Source organism: Diabrotica undecimpunctata, chromosome 7 (genome assembly GCF_040954645.1).
Source record: "Diabrotica undecimpunctata isolate CICGRU chromosome 7, icDiaUnde3, whole genome shotgun sequence".
NCBI lineage: Eukaryota > Metazoa > Arthropoda > Insecta > Coleoptera > Chrysomelidae > Diabrotica > Diabrotica undecimpunctata.
Window position 1 is genome coordinate 121,506,026 of NC_092809.1, and position 21,694 is coordinate 121,527,719.

Here is a 21,694-nt window from a genome sequence, read left to right on the forward strand (position 1 = left end):
TATTGGACCCTTACCCATTTTGATGATGTTGATCAATTCTCACTCTTTGTGCATGGTATATTGCACATGTTCGTTAGATATGTGTTTTGTCCACAGTATTCTAAGCATGCGACAGTAACACCACAACCCCAAGGGAACAACACAACCCGAGGTAGGCAACTGGTGTAACAAAAGATTTCAATCGAACTGAAATGTCAATTCCTTAAAACAGTCACAAAACTTGCTATTATGTACGCAACTAAATATTGGACGACTATAAAGAAATAAAAACAAAATGATGAATGTGTTGCTTGTGTGAGTCCATTTTAAAAAGAGGTAAAAAAGAAATAAATTAGACTTACTCACAATCAATTTAATTTTACTACCCAAGACGACCGGTTTCGCTTTCTAAAATTTGCAAACCATCATCAGGTCAGTGGTATCATCTGTTAACATCCCTCCCCTCAAGGAACTACCTCCTAAGTTGTCAGACAGTTACAAAATTGACCCAAGATCACTCATTATTAGTAATACGGGATAGTTTGAACTATGTATTACCAATCACTATATAAAAACTCTGGTACTGGAATGTAAGTAGTATTTTGTTTATTTCTAATTTATCACACTTTAACAGATTTTTTCTCTTGCCAATTTGTGGGTTGCTACTTTGTCTGCTAAAGCAATTTTATGCATATTAATAAACACAGACATGTAATATTGGCATAATTACTAAAACCTTTTTTGATCTATAACTTTTTTGATCTATATCCTTATAAGACAGCACCCTAATATGGGCTTTTTATAATTTCAGCATTTAATTTACTTTGTACCACTGACCTGATGATGCTTTGCAAATTTTAGAAAGCGAAACCGGTCATCTTGGGTAGTAAAATTAAATTGATTGTGAGTAAGTCTAATTTATTTCTTTTTCACCTCTTTTTAAAAACCAAATGCTTAAATGAAAAAGTATGTGATTTACCACCAAAGCACTAGCGAAGACTAGTAAAGAAAATAAATCGTTTTCTTTCAAGATCGACTTTGATGATGATTTTAGTTAATACTGGAGGAAAAAATGTATTCAAAGAAGCTATATTGTCTCAACTTTGTGGCAAAAACAAATGTAACATTTTGGTAACCTAGAAACCTTCCATAACAATCTTAAGACGCAGACTATGGATAAAATATATGAAACTAGTATTAAAAATATTTAACGACGAACCATATTGGAAATAAAATCTTTATTTACGGACAAATTTAGGTCCGTTCGACTTTCTAAAAATGATATTTAAATTTTGACCCATAATATAAAATAGTGTAAAAACATTCAGTTACTTCAGTGTACAAACATTTAAATACAAACTTTGATTTTCAAGAACTAGTATATTTCAAGGTACAAAAATAGTGTTGCTCAAAATCGGTCTTGGTCTTGCAGTCTTGGTCTTATTTATGTGTTTTGAGGAGGATTAAGACCAAGGACCACCTAATTTTAACAAGACCAAGACCAATACTGACCGTGCAAGATTTGAGCAAGAACAAGACGAAGCCTGTAAAACTCTTGCGCCTTACCAAAGCATAAGGATCAGACACTTTACATGACACTATAAGGAAAGAAAACTAAAAATTGAAAACTGAAATATAAAGAATATAAAATCCTAGAGTTAAGGAATAAATCTCTAGAATCACCAAGAAAAAAAAAGTATGTGAATATGATGAAGATGAAGATGTAATAGACTTTAAGAAACTGTATGCATATCCCTCGACTTCATCTGAATCTTGTCGCCTAGGTTTAGGTATTGAAGAATTGGAAGAGTACCTGAGTAAACCCAGAGCCGCCAGCTCGAAAGACATTTTAGAGTGGTAGAGGACGCATGAGACAGAATATCCGACTTTATCGAAGATGGCCCGTGATTTTCTTTCAATAAGTGCAACTTTAGTAGCTACCAATAATTATATTCTAAAGTATCATTAGACAGAGACAGTTTTGCCATGTTAATCGCCAACGTCAATTGGACTTGATAGGGCACGTTAAGAAGAAGAATCATTAGTAATTGGAAAGCATAGAAATAGTTTAAGTGATGAGTCAGTCAGATGGTTACTTGGTATTAATTCTTTGTCAAATAAATGGTTTGTTTTGTGTTTTAATCACATGTAAGCTTAATAAATGCAAACGTATACCAAGAAACAGCCTGACTCGTGTTGGACATGGTAGATAGCTCAGTTAGTTAAGGCCTAGGCACGGATAGCTTAGATTGTAGGTTTAAACCCCACCCGGTGTCAGTTGTTTAGACATTTATTAATTTGGTTGGTCTTTACTACTTCTTCTTCTGACGTCGTCTCCTTCCGAAGGTTGGCGATCCAAATGGCAATTCTAGTTTTGGACACTGCTGCGCGAAAGATTTCTGCGGATGAGCGGTCGAACCATCTCCTCAGGTCTTTCAGCCACGAGTTCTGGCGTCTTCCTACTGATCTTTACTACGGCTATGTTAATTTAGGGTTAAAATATACCTACTGTTTTATTCTAAGATCTAAAGTAACGTTTAATAAATGGCAATAGGCTAATGGGTACCTGTGAGACTTGCAAGACTCTTGCTGCAAGACCAAGACTGAGAGCGCAATACCAAGACCAAGATCAATACTAGGTGTATTCGCGGAAGACCAAGACTGTTCAAGTCTCGCCTTGTTCTTGCATTTATGCAACACTAACCAAAAATATATGTTCATGGTGGGGGAGCTTAAGTATCACAGCCCTACATGGGAATTAACCAAAACGAGAAAGGGTTAAAAACCACGAAGATCTTAAGCTCATTCATAATCCAAAGTAAATATCAGCCTTCACTAGTACGACATGTAAGAGGAACTATATTTCGAATAACAATTGTTAGCGGAAGGTCAGCTGAACATATTTTGCCGTTTTAATTTACACAAGTAAATTGTTCTCACAATACTAAACCAAATATTTTGTTTTGTTTCCTCGTTATACAAAAAATTCGTATATTATAAAGTTTAAAATAGAGCTCTTTAATTACCTATTTCGTATTTTAAAAACAAGTAAAAAATCGAAATACAATCGATGAAAATGTTGATTTGTCAAGTCAGGTAGACAATACAAAAGCCTCTTACGAAAATAGTTTTAGAACCGTCTTATTTATTGTCTATTCCTTATTTGCCATTTGTTTTTAGGTCTTATAACAGGATCAAGCATGGACTGGTATAAGAAGAATTATCAGATTCCTTTTGCATACGCATATGAACTGCGTGATCAATTCACTTTCGAACTACCAAAAGACCAAATTCTACCCAATTGTTTGGAAGTACTGGATTCTCTTGTTACTTTATTAAAAGGAGCTGATACATTGTACAAAAGTTAATAATATTTTTAGGCTATATTAAAAAATAATTCAAATAAAGAAACAAAAAAAATTATCTTTTAATTAAAAATTTACATTTATTCCATAATTATTTCAACAAGGTATTTTCCACAATTTATCAGATAAAAACAAAGATTATAACTTATAATTTTCATAGACATTAGTTTAAATCCGTAAAACTCAGAAAGTATTTATGTTATTAATTTTGAACAAAGGCAAACTATAATAAAAATCTTTTGAATATAAAAATATATTTCTTGATTTCAAATAACTAAAATTCTACAGGGTGTTAATTTTGCTACGAAATTAATAAATAAAACTAATTACCTTGTAAAATACCTTATAAAACAGTAAAAACCTAATGTTGAAACTAATGGGAACGTCAAAAAGATAACTGGAGTTCCCAGCACCTTGTATGTACAGTGCTAGCCCAAAGTCCTCTCTCCCTTGTATATTTAGAATGGTTATATTTAAAATAGTGAAATTTGAAGGAAGGAAATATTAGAAACGAAAGACTACTAAACTACTACATAGATTTTTCAGCAATTAACAAAAAACAATTTTGTTTAATTTACTAATGTTTGTATTTTGAGAACGATTTCCAAAGTAGAAATTGAAACGTCAATAAATTTACTTTAACCTTTAATTGTGGCTTATTCCCATTTAAATAGTAATTAATTTAAAATGCCACAAGAAAACAGCTTCAGAACATCTAAAAACTACAAAGACTACTAAGTAGCGACAGAAAACCACTTCCACCACTACATGAGGAAAACGATATAGTCTACTACGGTATGCCACTGCAGTGAGCTACAAGTACTCAGACTAACAGAGTGCATAGCAGCTTGATTTAACGACAAGCAGTACACAGGAGCAGCCTTCCTGAACCTAAGCAAAGCCTTTGACGAAGTCTGGCATAAAGAACTGATATACAAAATAAGGGGATATGGCTACAGCGGGGTAATAACAAGACTAATCCCTTCCTATTTGAGAAACCAGAACTTCAGAGCTCGAATAGGACAAGTCCTGTCCAAACTTAGCACCCCGAAGGCTGAAGTGTCATAAGGAGGGGTCCTGTCACTCCTGCTGTACTCAATATTTACTGCAAACTTTCCCAGAAATGATAAAGTTACTGTATCTCGCTGATGTAAAAAGGCTCATTAGAATACCAAATAAATATGGTATACTGATGGAACTATATCAGTATACCACATACTGATAATTTTATTACATTTGTGTAATAAACAACTATATATAAATATAACAACTGTTACAATTATTTGTTTAATATAAATATATTGGTAATAAAGCTTGACGGTGGAAATTAACCTAATAATTAATTTATAAAAGGCGCGTTGTTAAATTTTTTACATGCGAAAAACCATGTCATTTTTCGCTGTATTAATTACTATCATTCACCTCAATTTTAAACTTATTACCCTACTCCAACTCTTTCTACCCTCACTTCAATCCCAATCCTTTAGAAATAAGCTAGCTAGTTATAAAAAAGCTAACGAAAAAGACTCTCTCTTGCCTGTTGACTATCGCTAGCAACAGACATACTCTCTCTCTACTGTTGACCACCACTAGCAACAGACGTGCTCTCTTGGGTGTTGATTTTCGATAGCAACAGACGTTCTCTCTCTCTCAACTGTTGACTGCCGCTAGTAACAGACATTCTGCTCACGTAAGTTACGCGAAAAATATCGCGAATCCTCTTTTGAATCGTATACAGACGCAAATGTGCTTTATTTCTTGATCTTAGCATTAGTACCGCGAAACACGTGTTTAGAAACCAGTAAAGACAGCTCCGCCGTACGAGGAACAACTGCAAGTGAAGATGAAATTAATTTTGTTTATTAAACATATATATTTCTAAATGTTTGGGTTCAATTTACAATGAACAATGTGTTAGAAAAATCTAATAGGTCAGTAATCTTGTTACACATGGAAAGGTCATTGATCTTGGGTTAAAAATTTCATTTTTAGAATTTTTCTGAAGTTTGGCAACATCGTTTAAAATTTGAACGTAGCTCTTCCTTGTAACGCACCCACTCGACAGAAATATTTACTTGTTGATGAACTTAAAAACTTGTTTTTGTTTGTGTTCTTAAATTCGCTAATTCAAAAGTGGTCACTGTCACAGCTTGACTTTCTGCACTCTTTTATGTCTGTTACTTTTGGGTGAGTGAAAGTAATTGATTTTAAATTATGTTTTTTTAAGTTTACGTAAGTACCTACATTAATTTCTGAATATGTTTTTGTTAAAGGTATTCCTTTATAATATTTAGATATCCAATTCATCAACTCTGGTATAGCTCGTTCGAACCTCCGAACGGTAAATATATCAGCAATTAGCGATAATTGATATTTAATATTAGCTTGTTAGTTTGGACACAATAAGGAATTTTTTTGATTTAAATGTAAAATTTTGTTTATATCTAAAATTTAAACAAAGGTGCCGTGTAAAAATGTTATTTCTTCTGGATTAAAAACTGTAAGTTTGATTTTCCTATTTTATCTATAACAAATCAAGGGTAAACAACTATTTTGCCAATTTGTCGTAGGGTGTAGGGAGTGACCAGGGCCGTATTCAGGTTACTTAGCCCAAGTATGGCAATGGGTTCAGCAGTGGAGTCTTCCACCATGGAAAGTTCTGGCAATCTACTTTTAAACCAACCATCAAAATTATATTTTACAGTTCTTAATCAACCCACAAATAAATTTCCAAACAAAAAACAAGCAATTCTACTTCACTCACTTCCAAACTCTAATATTGAAGTTTACTTTAATGCAGTAACTTGTAAAGTGGATCCCAGAATAATATATTCTATTTCTAAAATTATAAACGATCGTATTTGTTTCTTCTTTACCAGTAAACAGACAGTCGACGAGTTTCTAGCAAACGACAATGGGATTGTAGTAATTAGTCAAGTACGTATTCAAGCCCGAAGACTTATAACTCCAAACGAACGATTGATTATTTCCAACGTATATCTAAGTATTCCGCGCAGCATTTTAGAATAACAACTGAAAAACTTGAGTATACCAAGTACATATATCTAATAACTTCAATTGACTTTCCCAGGGTAGGGACTTCAAATCCAGCATTCAAGCATATATTGAGTTTCCGACGATACAGTTTTATAGCGCCAACTAACTTAGACAAATTACCCGATTCTTAATCGTTAATTAACCATAAAGATAACAACTATCGAATTTTTTTTCCGTCGAAAAGCAATATTGCTACTTATGCAAGTAGCAGGGATATTTTGAATCTCAGTGTTTCAAAAATAATAATCAGACTACTTTAAACAACGCCCAAAATACTGTTCATCTAAACTCTCTACAGGAAGTACACCAATCAGCTCTCCTTTCGACAATTTCTTCTACACAATCCTTTCTTATTGAGGCTGAAACGTCTAGAAAAATTATTACCTCTCAATCAAGTAAGCATACTCCGATAAACTGTGACCTAACCAATGAGTCTCAAATGGAAATCTTAGGTTAAGATACATCCTCATCCCAGCACCCTAAACGAAACGTATCGGAAATACTATCCCCCTAATAAGAGATAACGAAAATGCCTTCGTTGAAACTAAGCCACGAAGCAACAAACCAAAAACTTAACAAGAAAACAACGGAAACCTAGTAGAAGATCTTATTAAATGCACCAGTCAATTCTTCGAAGAAAACTCCAACAATGAATACTTAACACAGGAAGAACTTATTGACTTCTTTGAAAATGCGCATGGTTCTTCAGATCCTCTCAGTGTCACGAGAACTTACTCGGAGGATATCGAAGGATTGATAGACTTTCTAAAGAAAATAAATCATACGTTCACTCCAAGATATCTTAAATCCCGTTGTTTTAGAATTAAAAACAAAATTACAAAACAAATTTTAGGTAATATTTCTAACGATGATCCCATCGATTTCTCTAGGAGACTTAATAATTAAACTATTTTCAATTCTATTATTCAATGGAATCTAAAGAACCCATTAGAAGATCTTAAAATTCTTATAAATCAATTTTATCCATCCATACTATGTTTGCAATAGACACATTTCAAAGGAAAATCGTGTCACAGACTTAAAAACTATACACCATATTTAAAGAATAGGACAAATCTTCAGACTACGATTAGGACATACCAAGATCACACATGATTTCCTACTACAGGAGCAACCCAAACCTTTGTGTTTCGCGTATGATAGTGATCTAACAGTACATCACTTATTAGTGGAGTGTCCGTTGTACGCATTTGAAAGACAACATGAACAGTTACCTACAACAATAAAAGACATTCTACATGAAAACGTGAACATGGTGACCACAATCGTACCATACTTTTTTTGGTTTCCTCAGGACTAATCAACAAAATCTAATTGCATCTCTTTTCTTTTATTCTCTTTTTATATTTATGTTATCTGTAAAATCGATTATTGCTAATAACCCTTGTGGTTGAGGCTTGTGGTTTCAAATAAAGAAAAAACTATGGTATATAATTGTACGAAAAATGTATATATAAAAATAATATAATCGTTGTCGACTGCATACGCTTTAAGTTTACTTTTTCTATTCATCTATTTGTAGTGACTCTTTACTATCTCATCCACTTCTTCCTTAGTTAGTCTTTCATTTAAAATTGTTCAAATACATATTAAAATATCTTTTTATTTTTAGGAGAAAATGAAATTGATTGCATTTTTTATTTTGGCTAGTTTGATGTCCCTTTCACCGGCAGTAGTAAGGTATGATAATTATACTTTGTATAAATTATCCCCAAAAACTATTTATCAACTTAAAATTCTTCAAGTCTTACAAAAGTCTAGCGAATATAAATTGGATTTTTGGAAGGACACACATAGACTAGGAATACCTATTAAAGTATTGGTGTCGCCACTAGACAAGTATAACTTTGAAGATGTCATTGTTAAAAATAATATACAGTTTCAAGTCCTCATTAGTAATATTCAAGAACGAATAGATGAAGAATCTCGAATAAACAAGCTTCGACGTGTTAAGAAAGGTGATTTTACATGGGATAGATACTATGATTTAGAATATGTAAGTAAACAATATTTTACTAATAAAAATACAAAATATTAAAATATCTCTACAAATAATGTGAACGACAGTATATGTTCATATCGAGTACAAACCTTTTATACAGAAAATTGTTGTCTGTTTTTCGTTCTGTTTTCTGTATTTCTACTGGCAAAACTAAAGTAAACATATTATTGTTACACACGGAACAATATTTTATGTCTCAGAATTATTCCACATGATCTACATAATATCAGTATTATACTTGTTGTCCGTTATAATGCGTTGTCCACCAGAAACATTGGCGACCAATCGCATGATTTTCACCTTGTCCGGGGCGGACCTAAATAGTGCCGTGGAGCCAAGCATTTAAAGTTTAAAGTACCACCAACATGGTACAATGAATACACAAGGTATGATATTGCGCATGACATTTGACAGCTGGCCCAGGAGTGTGACGTAGTTAAGATCGCCTGAACCACCTCGAACCCATTATTACAGCTTAACGTACACATTAATTTTGAAATTATGGTTAAAAAGTGATCTAATTTTTTTTTAAATGTTTTGTTTTGATTATAATTGAATAAAAAATACATTTTCAGTAGCGTAAAACCTTTACTTCTCCTAGAGATTTAGGCAAAATATTTATTTTTGTTTTCATACATATACTAATAATATAAGTACTCTTTTTGTATGCAAATCACTTGAAATTTAAAAATTTTCTGCAGAGGAAATACTGTGAATAGGTAAATAGTAGTAGATTTGCTTATTCTGATTCACTGTCACTCACTTCCAAGCAGTTTTACTGAAATAAAAACAAAATAGAGTACAATAGAGAAAAATCTGTTTTACAATTCAATATGGTATTTTAGATGAGTTATAATGAAATTTAGTAAAATAAAAAATATACAGATTACTATAACCTACCGATTATTATATGCAAAATTTACTTATCAAACAATATAATAATATGAAAATAAGACACAAATTAGTTCAAACGCAAAACACAATAAATATCGACTTCAGTTACACCGGCAAGACAGAAAGCTTGTATAAAAACAAAAGGTCAACAATAATATCGGTTATCAATGGTGACTATTGCAAATTGCAAGTTATGAGAAAATAAATATATTTTAAAGTATCTCAATACTGACTGAGTCATCTATTTTATAATAGAAAAATAATTTAGATATATGCTTATATATGTGTCTTTATACAAATGGTGTTTAGTTACTATTTATTTATACTGTATAGTATTTTTTTGTAAACTGAAAGTTTTTATTTGCCATTGTATATCTGGTTTTGTACCTTTTTCAAAGTACGCTGTGCAATTGCTTGTTGCAATAGTGACAATGAAGATAAAATCTTTAGGTTTCATACATTTCCTAAATATAGCGTGACCAGAAAACTGTGGATTATATCTTGTTGTAGATAGGATAATTTTAATTGTAATACAGCAAGAATTTGTTATAAACATTTTAAAACTGAAGATTACCAAAGAAATCTACAACAGGAACTTTTAAATTACGTTTCTAAAAAGGGTCTAAAACTCAAACCTGAGGCAGTACCTAGTCTTTATTTGCCTAAATCAACATCGGCTACCCTTTTAACCAACCAAAAGAAACGCGTACAAGGAGGCGAACACATTGAGTCCAAAAAGTATGTTGAGCAGCTTCTTACTACTTCTAGGTCAACGACGTAAGTCTAAATCTTTATTTTTATTAATTATTAGTCATGAAACCTTAATGGTTTTTTCATATAGATTTGTTAAGTAAGAAATTAGCCTCAGCCTGCTATGCAATTTGCAATAAGAACTGTTTCGGAGGAAATCAATTTAGCATCTTCCAAAATAACATATTTTTCTTTGTTAAATCATGTTATCATTATTAAAATATACAATGTTATCATTATTATAAACAATACCAAGATAATTTTATGTGTAAATATTACAAAAATGTCATTTTAAATGTTGTGCAATATTGTGTGCCCTCACTACACTCATATTCGATGGCCAGCTAGCTCATTCGATATAAATAAAGTTGACTTTATCATTATTTATTTTGATTTTGTGTTTAGTTCAGTAGGTATATATATACGTACAAATTTTGTGTACCTCTATTACCACTTTTATGTATCTTTTTAAACATCTGAAATATCAAACTCTGGAGTATAAGCTAATTAACCTGTACCTACGTGTAATAAAAGATAATTAAAACTTGTCTTATAAAGGATATCTGTGTTTTATAAAGGATAAATATTAGAATAACATAATTTTATCATCTCTTTATAATTACTATAATTAAATTAGCCAAATTATATAAAAAAAAACTTAAAATTAAAAGTCTCTCCTATACAACTACATTCAAATGTTGCGGGAATAAGCGATCTTGACTACGTCATGCGCAAAAGCGAACTGATTTTGGAACATTATGTATCATACCTTGTGTATTCATTGTACCATGTATCACCAATGTGTAATTGTCCACAATGATTTTAATATACTAGTATCTAATATTAATGTATACATTCTCAACAGATAAACAGCTGGTTGAAAAAATTGGCGAAAGACTATCCAGACACAGTAAACTTAATTAAAGGAGGAACATCCTTCGAAAAAAGGGACATTTTGGGTGTAAAAGTAAGTTTTGGAAAACAAAAAGGACGACGAAGTGTATGGCTTGATTCGCAAATGCACGCAAGAGAATGGTAAGCTGATCAAAAATTGTTTTTATTAATTTTGTAGATTATATAAACGCCTGTTTTAGTAACACATTTTAATTTGCATTTCTTCGCACGTTACATATCATATGAATTACGGTATCCTACTAATAATCTACTCGTCTGTAACGTGTGAATTAAGTAGGGTTCAAAGGGTTTCAATTCTTTAAACCTTGTCGGTTTCGAAACTGACTTACAGTTTTCTCTTGTATTTGATCTTCATGCTTACGTTACTGATTGTCATTTTAATTAGTTTAATTGATCTGCTTGGTATTTTTAAATATTTTAATAAATTCAGCAATTTTTGTCGATTTACAGAAGAGATAGTGTAGATAGGAATATTATACTCATAGCACAGTCTCGATTTGTCTCAATTTAAAAACATTATCTGTGACTGATCTGCTTTTTCGGAAATCATATTGATACTCTCCTATATTTGTTATGTGTACACTTTAAATTTGGCTTGCATACTCTTCGCTAATATTTTGTATACCGTATTCAGCAAGGCTATTTCCCTAGAGTTTGAGCAGTCTTGACTATATCCTCTTTTGGATGCCGATATTAACCCCCCTTCAATGCCTCAGGTTGTTTAAAACGAACATACTAAAAATAAACATTTATTTTAACAGCAGATAAAGATGAATCAAATAGGTAAAAGAAATAAAATTAGACTTAATCACAATCAATGTAATTTTACTACCAAAACGACCGGTTTCACCCCAATGACCTTTCATCCCCATTTCAAACTCGCTAACCAATCAGAAAATTCTTATATCCCTCCTCTTATTTTACATCAGAAAAACCCAAGCATCGCTTCAAAACTTCTTTGAAAATGATAACAGGTTAATCTTATACTTTCTAAATAGAATAACTACCTGGTGGCTTTGGCCTTTCCAGCGAAACAAAACCAAAGTCTTTTAAAATTTTTTTTAATAACGCATTGATTACGGCTGTCGCCGCTTCTCCGCCCCCAATTTCCATTTTTTTCTGTCATATGCAGCACATGCAGTTGCCTCTTCTAAGTATCTTGCCGCCATTGCTTCATTAATATCGTTGCGCCAACTTCTCCGTGGTCGTCCTCTCTTTCTTCTTTCAGGAGGAATCCATTCCAGTACTCTTGTAGGTCATCTGTACTCTGGTATACTTTTAACATGTCCGAATGAGATTAATTGTTTTCTTTCTATGTCATCATTGATATTTCGCTCCATTTTTATTTCGTTTCTTATTTGTTCGTTTCTAACTCCCTCCAGTTTCGATCTACCACAGCTTCGTCTCAGATAATCCATTTCTGTCGTCATAAGTTTGTTTCTATTAGCTTTAGTGACGTCCCCTACTTCCGAACCGTAAAGTGTAATACTTTGGACTATACTACCGTAAATGTGTTTTTTGGTTTCTCGTCGAATTGTTTTTTGCCAGAGAAGAGAGTTTAAGGCACGGGTCGCTGCTCTGTCCTTAATTATTCTTTCCCTGATTTCATCTGTACTATTTCCTTTCTTGTTAAAATATAACATCTACAAATACCGGGAAACAATTGTCCCTTCACATTTAAGTGTTTACTAATATTTTTCAGTCCTTCAGGGTAAAATTCATTATGGATACTTCCACTGCTTAAAACTAACTTATAACAAATAGTTACAAATTGATGTACAGGGCGTTACAAATTTATGTGCCCGCGTTTTATAACAAAATAAAAATTTTATTCTATTGTTGTGAATTTATTAAAAGGTTCAATATTTATAACACTTACGGATTTAATTTATTTCTTTATTTATATTAACTTATCTGACAATAATTTATTATATCCGTACGTAACAAATTCGCGAGCGCGGGTGTTGAGAATTAACTGTCCTTCCATATAAAAATGTTTTATTTTTATACATAAATCGCCGTTATCTCGAAAAGTCCAAATCATTCTTGAGTAGACGGCGAAACGGTAAAGGCAAACTGGATTTCCCTCGCATCGGTTCGACCTTTTTCTGAAAGGTCGTTCAGGTAAATAGATGCCTCTCGTAAACTCTACAACATATTAGAATAAAAACATGTTACAGGTTAAAACTATGACTCATATTTTTACGTAACATTGCCCCCCTCTCAAAAGATGGTTCCTCCTGGAACCTTGTCGGGGCTAGAACTGGAACGGTATGCTGGTATCGGCAACTGGACCCTCTTTTACAACTTCCAGTTGTATAAAAATGACAAGGGACGGTTTTCTCTCCGCACCAGTAACTATGCGGATTGCAACAGACTAACACCTGGACTTCGGTGTCTTTAAAGATCTCCTCCACCATATTTCGGATAACCCTCCAATCTAATTGGCGGCACTCCAACTTTGGCATGGCTAACTTTTGCACGTCGGACTCTAGTACGTGCTCTCTCAATTGAAGTAAGGCTTCCCATACATCTCGGTAGGTAGGTTGGTCACGGGCAGTGTCTTTTGTTACCAGGTAGAAAAGGTAACGTGATGCATCTTGGAGTTTCAAGGTTTTACCGGGAGCTGGCACTTGGCATTGAAGTTCTGCAACTCGACCAAACTTCCTTCGAAAGACGGATGCCAACCCTGGTGCGTCTTTGATACTGGCCGGGATGGTAAGGGCCAGCGAGTAGTCATCGGGGAGCGCGAGTAGATCTTGCTTTTCTTCAGTGGTAACACCATGTCTCGCTTTACCGGTACCTCCATAGGCACCCATGAATTCCTCAAGCGTGAGGTCAAACACATCTTGGACTTGGTTTACTTCCACTTCTTCATCTACGTCGTGGTCACCTTCGAAAGATGCCAACCGGTTATGGTGTACTATCATCGGCTTTCCCCTCGGAATCTTGCTTATTCGGTAGATGACATCGTTGATCTTCTCCATGATGAGGTATGGACCTTCCCAAAACTGCTGCAATTTGGGAGAACAACCGTTTCGCTTCTTGGGATTATACAGCCATACTTTGTCGTTCTTCTTAAAGCAACCCTTTTCGGCTTGTGTATCGTACCGTTTCTTCATTCGGTCGCTAGCGATCTGAAGGTGGGAACGGACCAACTCGTGTACATCGTCCATTCTTCTTCGTAATTCGATCACATAATCTTCACCTGCTACATCTTCTCCAGGTCGACACCCAAATTCTAGATCACAAGGTAGTCGCATTTCGCGTCCGAATAGGACTCTGGCTGGTGTCTGGCCCGTTGATTCGTTAACAGCAGATCTGTAGGCCATTGTGAAGAACGGAAGGTATTGGTCCCAGTCTCGCTGATGATCGGACACCATCTTTGTCAAATACTTGCCAACTGTCCTATTCATTCGTTCTACCATAACATCCGATTGCGGATGATACGCGGTAGTTCTTGTTTTCTTCATGCCTAGTCTATTACATATTCCTTGGAATAGATCACTTTCGAAGTTCCTGCCTTGGTCACTATGGATCTCCAAAGGCACTCCAAATCGGCTGATATATTCTTGGATCAACTTATCTGCAACGGTGGCGGCCTTCTGGTCTGGAAGTGCGTAAATCTCGACCCACTTAGTGAAGTAATCCATTACTACCAACATGTACTTGCCCCCATTTTCACTTTCTGGAAATGGCCCTGCAATGTCCAAAGCTATTCTTTCAAACGGGCTTCCAACATTATATTGTCTCATAGGAGCTCTCCTTTTCCGGTGAGGCCCGTTACTCGTAGCACAAATAGTACATTTCTTACACCAGTCTTTTACGTCGTCGGAACTGTTCATCCAATAAAACCGTTCCCGAATTCGCTGAAGGGTTTTCCTTACACCAAAATGCCCTCCCGATGGACTGTCGTGTAACTGACGAAGTACTTCGGCTATTCTGCTCTTTGGGATCACCAACTGTCTTCTCTTCTCTGAACCGTCATCATTTTCCAGGACTCGTTTAAGCAAGCCATCTTCGATGATAAATGAGTCCCACTGGGCCCAATACGTCTTAACTACTGAGCATAGGTCTGATATTTCCTGCCAAGGTGGTCGACGGTTTTCCTCTTTCCATTTTCGGATTTTCTGTATAACTGGATCTCTCTCTTGTTCTTCCCTTATCTTAGTAGGCGTCCAGTCGTCGTTGACAATCGTCGTTCTTAGCACTGCTGCTTCCTTGGATTCCGTTTTGTTGCAGTGGGGACACTCTGCTGGGCATGGCCGTCTGGAAAGAGAATCAGCGTTTCTGTGGCTAACTCCGGCTCGGTGCTCAATCTTAAAATCGTATTCTTGGAGTCGTTCGATCCACCTGGCTATCTGACCCTCTGGATTCTTAAACTGCATCAACCACTTAAGGGCGGCATGGTCGGTTCGGATTAAAAACTTCCTTCCATAGAGGTATTGATAGAAGTGCTCTACTGATTTCACTACTGCCAGAAGTTCTCTTCTCGTGACGCAATAATTCCGTTCAGGTTTTGAAAGAACTTTACTAAAATATCCGAGGACTCGTTCCTGTCCTCCTTGAATCTGAGACAGCACTCCTCCAATTCCCACATTACTTGCATCCGTATCTAAGATGAACTCTCCTTCTGGCAGTGGATACCCTAAAATTGGTGCTGTTATTAAATGCTTTTTCAACGTTTCAAAGGCATTTTGGCAGTCTATATCCCAGCGGTATTCTCTTGCTTCCTCTGTAAGTCGCGTTAATGGCTTAGCGATATCTGCAAACTTCTTAATAAACCTCCGGTATTAAGTACATAGTCCAAGAAAACTTCTCACTTGATGTTTGTCAGTTGGTTTTGGCCATTCCTTAATGGAATCGATTTTTCCCTTATCCACGGCCACTCCTTCTTTACTGACTATATGACCCAGATAATTGACTTTACCTTGAAATAGCTGGCACTTCTTGGGGTTTAGCATCAATTGGGCAGCTTTAAGTCGATTAAAAACGTTTTCTAAATTCCTCAAATGATCTTCGAATGTCTCCCCCAAGACGATTATGTCATCTAAATAAACCAGGCATGTTTTCCAAGATAACCCTCTCAACACATTTTCCATTAGCCTCTCAAATGTCGCAGGAGCATTACAAAGTCCAAATGGCATAACGTTGAATTGCCACAATCCAGATCCTGTGGTGAAGGCTGTCTTTTCTTTATCGACTGGGTCCATTTCTACCTGCCAGTATCCAGACTTCAAATCTAAAGTAGAAAACAATTTACTTCCAGCCAATGTGTCCAATGTGTCATCGATCTGAGGCAGAGGATAACTATCTTTCTTGGTAACGTTGTTCAGCAAACGGTAATCCACACAGAACCTCGTCGTTCCGTCTTTCTTCTTAACCAGGACCACCGGAGAGACCCATGGACTCGTAGAAGGTTCTATCACCCCGTCTTTCTTCATTTCCTGAACAATCGTTTCAGCTTCCTCTCTCTTCGCCTGTGGTAATCGTCGAGCTGTTTGACGAATTGGCTTAGCATTACCAGTATCAATTTTATGCTTAACAACGGTAGTTCTTCCCGTCTTTCCTCCTTTCGGTACGAAAATATCACGATACTGCCGAAGAAATTCCCTTAATTTCCTTTTCTCCATCTGATTTAGAGACTGTCCTGCAACTGCAACCATTTGGTCGAATTTGTCGTTGGAATTATCAGATGTTGTCGCCTGACGGATTATGGATGTCACAGGTACACAAGTTCCTACTTTTGTCTCTCTCTTGATGGTCACTGGGTAGTCGTTAACATTGATAAGTCTCACAGAAATTTCTTTAGCCGAAGTCACCAATTCCTTTCCAATTATGATTCCACGGCCAACCTCATCGTCGTGGTTCCAAGGCTCCATCATAACAGGTGTCCCTTCGTCTACAATTCCCTGTAGTCGCGCTACTATGATCGTTTCGCTTCTCGCAGGCACGACTGTATCTTCTGTAATGGCTGCTTGCACAGTGTTGTCATTATGTGGATGGAGAAATACCTCCTCGTTGCCAACTTTGATTACCTTATTCTTAAAATCCAATTGGAATCCATGCATATTCATTACGTCCATTCCTAATATAACATCCTCTTCGATGTCAGCAACTATAACAGTATGGACGAACTTTTCTGCTCCAATTCCCAATTGTACCTGGATTTCTCCATGAATGTTAGCATTTTCACCTGTAGCGGTCCGAAGTCGCAACCTCGTTGGTAACAGTTTCTTTCGGCTGTTTATAACTGTCGGGCGTATAATGGTTCTGGTCGCTCCGGTATCCACCAACAACGTATGCTTTTTACCATTTATGTCTCCATCTACATATACACTATCTTCACGACATTTTAAAGAAGCTATTAGTATGAGAGGGTCTTTGGAAAAGTTCTGGGTCGAAGCTGCCCCCTAAGGCTGACCCGTTCTAGTTTTCCTGATGGTGAGTTTCTTGATTTGCGTCGTACCTAGGGTGCTTACAGGAGCTTCGTACGTGTCCTATTTCGCCACAATTCCAGCATCTGATGGTCTTCGTTTTCTTGTATGTCATGCTTTTTATCATATTAACGAGCTGGTCAAGTTTATCTTCATCTCCTTCCTCTTTTACAGTTCTAACTTTACTGTACCCGCCAGAGGCCTGCGTAGCTGACTCGTATTCGAGGGCGGCGGATAAGACATCAACCAGCGTTTTGTGACGAGCTAATCGCAGTGTTCTCTGCATTTCATGATCACGAAGACCATCAATAAACGTTTGAACGGCCAATTTTTCCATCATGTCTTCGGGAGCTGTTGGATAAGCATATCGTACTAATCTGGCAATATCTACCTCATATTCTTGAAGAGCCTCATCTTTCTTCTGTCTACGATTTTTAAGCTGTGACTGATATACATGCTCCAAATGTTCGTGGCCATATCGCATATTTAACCTCTTCTTCAGTTGTTCGAAATCATCGGTCTCCTCTACGGCTATGGTCTGAAGCACATCTAAGGCATCTCCTCGAAGAGCGATAGTCAGGTTTACAGCCTTTTCTTTTTCAGACCATCCATTTGCTCTTGCGGCTGATTCGAACTGTTTCATGTAGTTGTTCCATGATGATTTTCCGTCGAAAGTTGGGACTTTCACATGGACAGTACCTCCACTTCCTTCAAATTTCGGTCGTGTTTCCAACTTACATTTCGTCTCGTCTTCTTTTGTCTCCACTGTAATTGGATTGTTTCCTCTCTCTGCTTTCCCGGTTTCCTCCATCTTCCTTTCTATCTCTTTAATCTTTTCTTCGAAGGCCGACATATCGGCAGCAACTTGGTTTTTTAGCGAAGACATTCTATTGTCGAGGGCAGACATCTCAGAAGTTACTTTAGAGATTTCCAAAGAGATATTAGCAGAGACTTTGCTTTCCAGCGAAGAAATCTCGTTAGAAACTTTGTCTTCCAAAGAAGCGATGTCGCCGGAAACTTTGTTCTCTAATGATGCGATGTCACCAGAAACTTTGTTCTCTAATTTCGAAACCGACGAGATGACAGCATCTTCAAATATATAAGTCTCTGGATCTAGTCCTTCTTCTAGCAAAGCGTTCTTTAGTCGTTGGACTAACTCAGCCTTTTTTCCGGTAGAAGCTAATTCTCTGTCTTCAAGATGTCTTCTTAAATTAGTCACTGTCAGCTCATAAATCGTCGTCATTTTCACAATTTACAAATATTCACTTGTATTATTATTATAAGTCTAATTTATGTTCGATCTCACTTCTGCCACCATTTGTTGTGAATTTATTAAAAGGTTCAATATTTATAACACTTACGGATTTAATTTATTTCTTTATTTATATTAACTTATCTGACAATAATTTATTATATCCGTACGTAACAAATTCGCGAGCGCGGGTGTTGAGAATTAACTGTCCTTCCATATAAAAATGTTTTATTTTTATACATAAATCGCCGTTATCTCGAAAAGTCCAAATCATTCTTGAGTAGACGGCGAAACGGTAAAGGCAAACTGGATTTCCCTCGCATCGGTTCGACCTTTTTCTGAAAGGTCGTTCAGGTAAATAGATGCCTCTCGTAAACTCTACAACATATTAGAATAAAAACATGTTACAGGTTAAAACTATGACTCATATTTTTACGTAACACTATGTTTGATTGATAAAATGAAACACAACAATATATATATATATATATATATATATATATTGTTATGATTTATTATTTGTGAATGATGTTTTAATGAGCAATGAGTGTTTTTTAATAATATATATGTATAGGGTTTTTATCGCGGTTCTCAAAGAATTAGTTTGTAAGCACTTTTTTAAATTATCTTTATTATATCTATTATGAAACACACATATATATTTAACATAGCCAATGTAAATTTAAAATAAACTGTCCTTAAATTGAAATTCTTATAAAACTAATTAAATTATATAGACAATGTAAATTTTAAACAAACTATCTTTAAAATTGAAATTGTTATGACACTAACTAAATTATATTAACAAAATTTTGTACCTTTCTGTCACCGAATGTCTAAATAAATTGTTCTCCACTATATAGATTTTAATCACCACTCAATGTCTTCGTTCTCAGCCTGCCTCGGTTATTCTTGTTTTTGTGAAATTACTTTTTCCAATTATCAGCTTCCACCAATTTAAGATATTTTTCTTCTTAATAGCATTTATATTTATTCTTCTTTTTATATATATAATATATAATGTCGGTTTACAACGTTCTTCGACGTCTTCCGATTTCCAATCTCCATCTCATTCTATCGTTCCATAGATCGTCCTCCTTTCTCCATTCTCCATTCTTCTTTTTAATATACCAATATCCAATCACCAAATATATTATATAATTTTATTTTCAACTAATACTTTCTTGCTTTATCCAATCACCATTTATACATAACATAATTTTTATTCTTTAATAATATTCTTCTAATATACTTTCCAATATGAACAACTGACTTCACTAACTGTAACTAACTGTGTCTGTCTTCTTAATAACTAATTGTCTGACCATCTTTATACTGACTTCGTAGTAACTGTCCTTTGTCTTTATACTGACTTTACCATCTTGAAAATCTTCCCAACTGACTAACTATATACTAACTGCTTACTGTTTGACTGGCCTTCTGACTTCATAGTAAGTGACCCCCTGACTGAACTCCTACTCACTGAACTCTTTTTAACCCAAATCACCGAGTATTTATACCTTTTCAATGTTCCAGAACCATCTGGCAAGAAATCCTATTCGAATTGTTCTATTTCCTCTATATGAATGTTCTCGAAAAAGTATATGTTCGATTATGTCCATAAACATAACCATATTCGAGAAAGTTCTACCGTAAACAAAGGTTAAATTCTGTATTCTAGAGAATTATTTTCTTTTCTATCGAGAATTTTGTTGACATTTAGGCTTTTCAGATCAGAATATAAACTTATATGTAATTTTAAACAACCTAAATTAATTAACTACACTATTTCAAATCCGTAACTATATGTAAACTAAACATTTCAAATTAACAAATAACCCCACTTTATATTCGTAATTATTATTTAAATGTCTGTCACTTTCAGAGTATGTATATCTGGTTGCATATGCACATGGCTCACTTAAATATATTTACAATATTATAATTATTAAAAAACAAACTTTTTACACTTATTATATGCTAATTTCTTAAAAATGCCCTCACATAATTAATTTTTATAATATTCCCCAGTATATAACTTATTAAAATAACCAAATAATTTTTATATCTAATATTATCTATTGTGTAACTTATAAATTAGTTTTTTAAACACTATTTTTCTTTCTCATATATTCATATAATTTCAATATATACTCAAACATCCAATGGGATTTCGTATGTAAAGCTCAGTGTAGTAAGTGTTTTCTTTCTGTCCTCTCGAACCTCGGTCCCAAATAAAAAAATTAGATTATTTAGTTTGTACAATATTGATATAGCATATATACATAGGTATTACTTAATTTAAAGGATTTCTGGTGCCACTACAACATTTATCCTAAATGAAATATTGAACAGTAAAGAACCTGCCGTTAGAGCAATTGCTGAGACTCATGATTGGTACATATTTCCTGTCATAAATCCAGATGGATATGAGTATTCCCATACTACTGTAAGTAACACAAATAATAATTAAAAATGTGGAAACATTTTATAACCTATGTATTTTAAGATCAATTGAATATTTTGACATTAAACTAGCAAGTCGCACGTCGTTAATATTTCAAATGTGAACCCAGTAAGACAAATTGCCTTTTAAACTGTTTAAATTATGCAAATCTGGTTAAAAAATGTTTTTTAATTATTTCTGCCTTACGATGATATCTTTATAAAAAGATTATTATATTTTATATCTTTATATATAGATTGTAGAAACTAAAGATTCTGTTATTCAAAATAAGACGTTTCAATAAAATATAATTAGGTAAAATGTTGTTTGTATAATGTTGGTGTTTATTATTCCAATTTACATTTCTTATATTGATAGTTTATCACACTACATTAAAAAGAAGAGAAATAAATAAAATTTTTATTTGAAATACAAGCACTCAACACTTCATTTTTATTTTAGTAGTTATTTAAATATTTAAGTTGCATCAAAACTAACCTATAAAAACTCTTATTACATGCATAAAAATGTACTAAACACTATGGCCTTTATTTTAACGGGTTAGCCGAGACTGGG

General features: G+C 34.5%; 2 protein-coding genes across 3 annotated transcripts in view; both read left to right on the top strand.

The window, feature by feature from the left end:
- LOC140446956 (zinc carboxypeptidase-like) overlaps positions 1 to 3,377 on the top strand; it is a 37,005-nt gene extending 33,628 nt beyond the window's left edge. For both annotated transcript variants that reach the window (XM_072539548.1, XM_072539549.1), the window contains exon 7: positions 3,160 to 3,377. In XM_072539548.1, coding sequence (XP_072395649.1) covers positions 3,160 to 3,347 — 188 coding nt within the window. In that variant the 3' untranslated portion in view covers positions 3,348 to 3,377. The remainder of the gene's footprint in view (positions 1 to 3,159) is intronic.
- Positions 3,378 to 5,945: 2,568 nt separating this feature from the next.
- The window catches only part of LOC140446625 (uncharacterized), a 56,144-nt gene continuing 40,395 nt past the window's right edge, over positions 5,946 to 21,694 (top strand). Inside the window, exons 1-4 of the mRNA XM_072539205.1 lie at positions 5,946 to 6,281; positions 8,035 to 8,418; positions 10,934 to 11,103; positions 20,980 to 21,121. Of these exons, the coding sequence (XP_072395306.1) occupies positions 5,961 to 6,281; positions 8,035 to 8,418; positions 10,934 to 11,103; positions 20,980 to 21,121 (1,017 nt within the window). The 5' untranslated portion in view covers positions 5,946 to 5,960. The remainder of the gene's footprint in view (positions 6,282 to 8,034; positions 8,419 to 10,933; positions 11,104 to 20,979; positions 21,122 to 21,694) is intronic.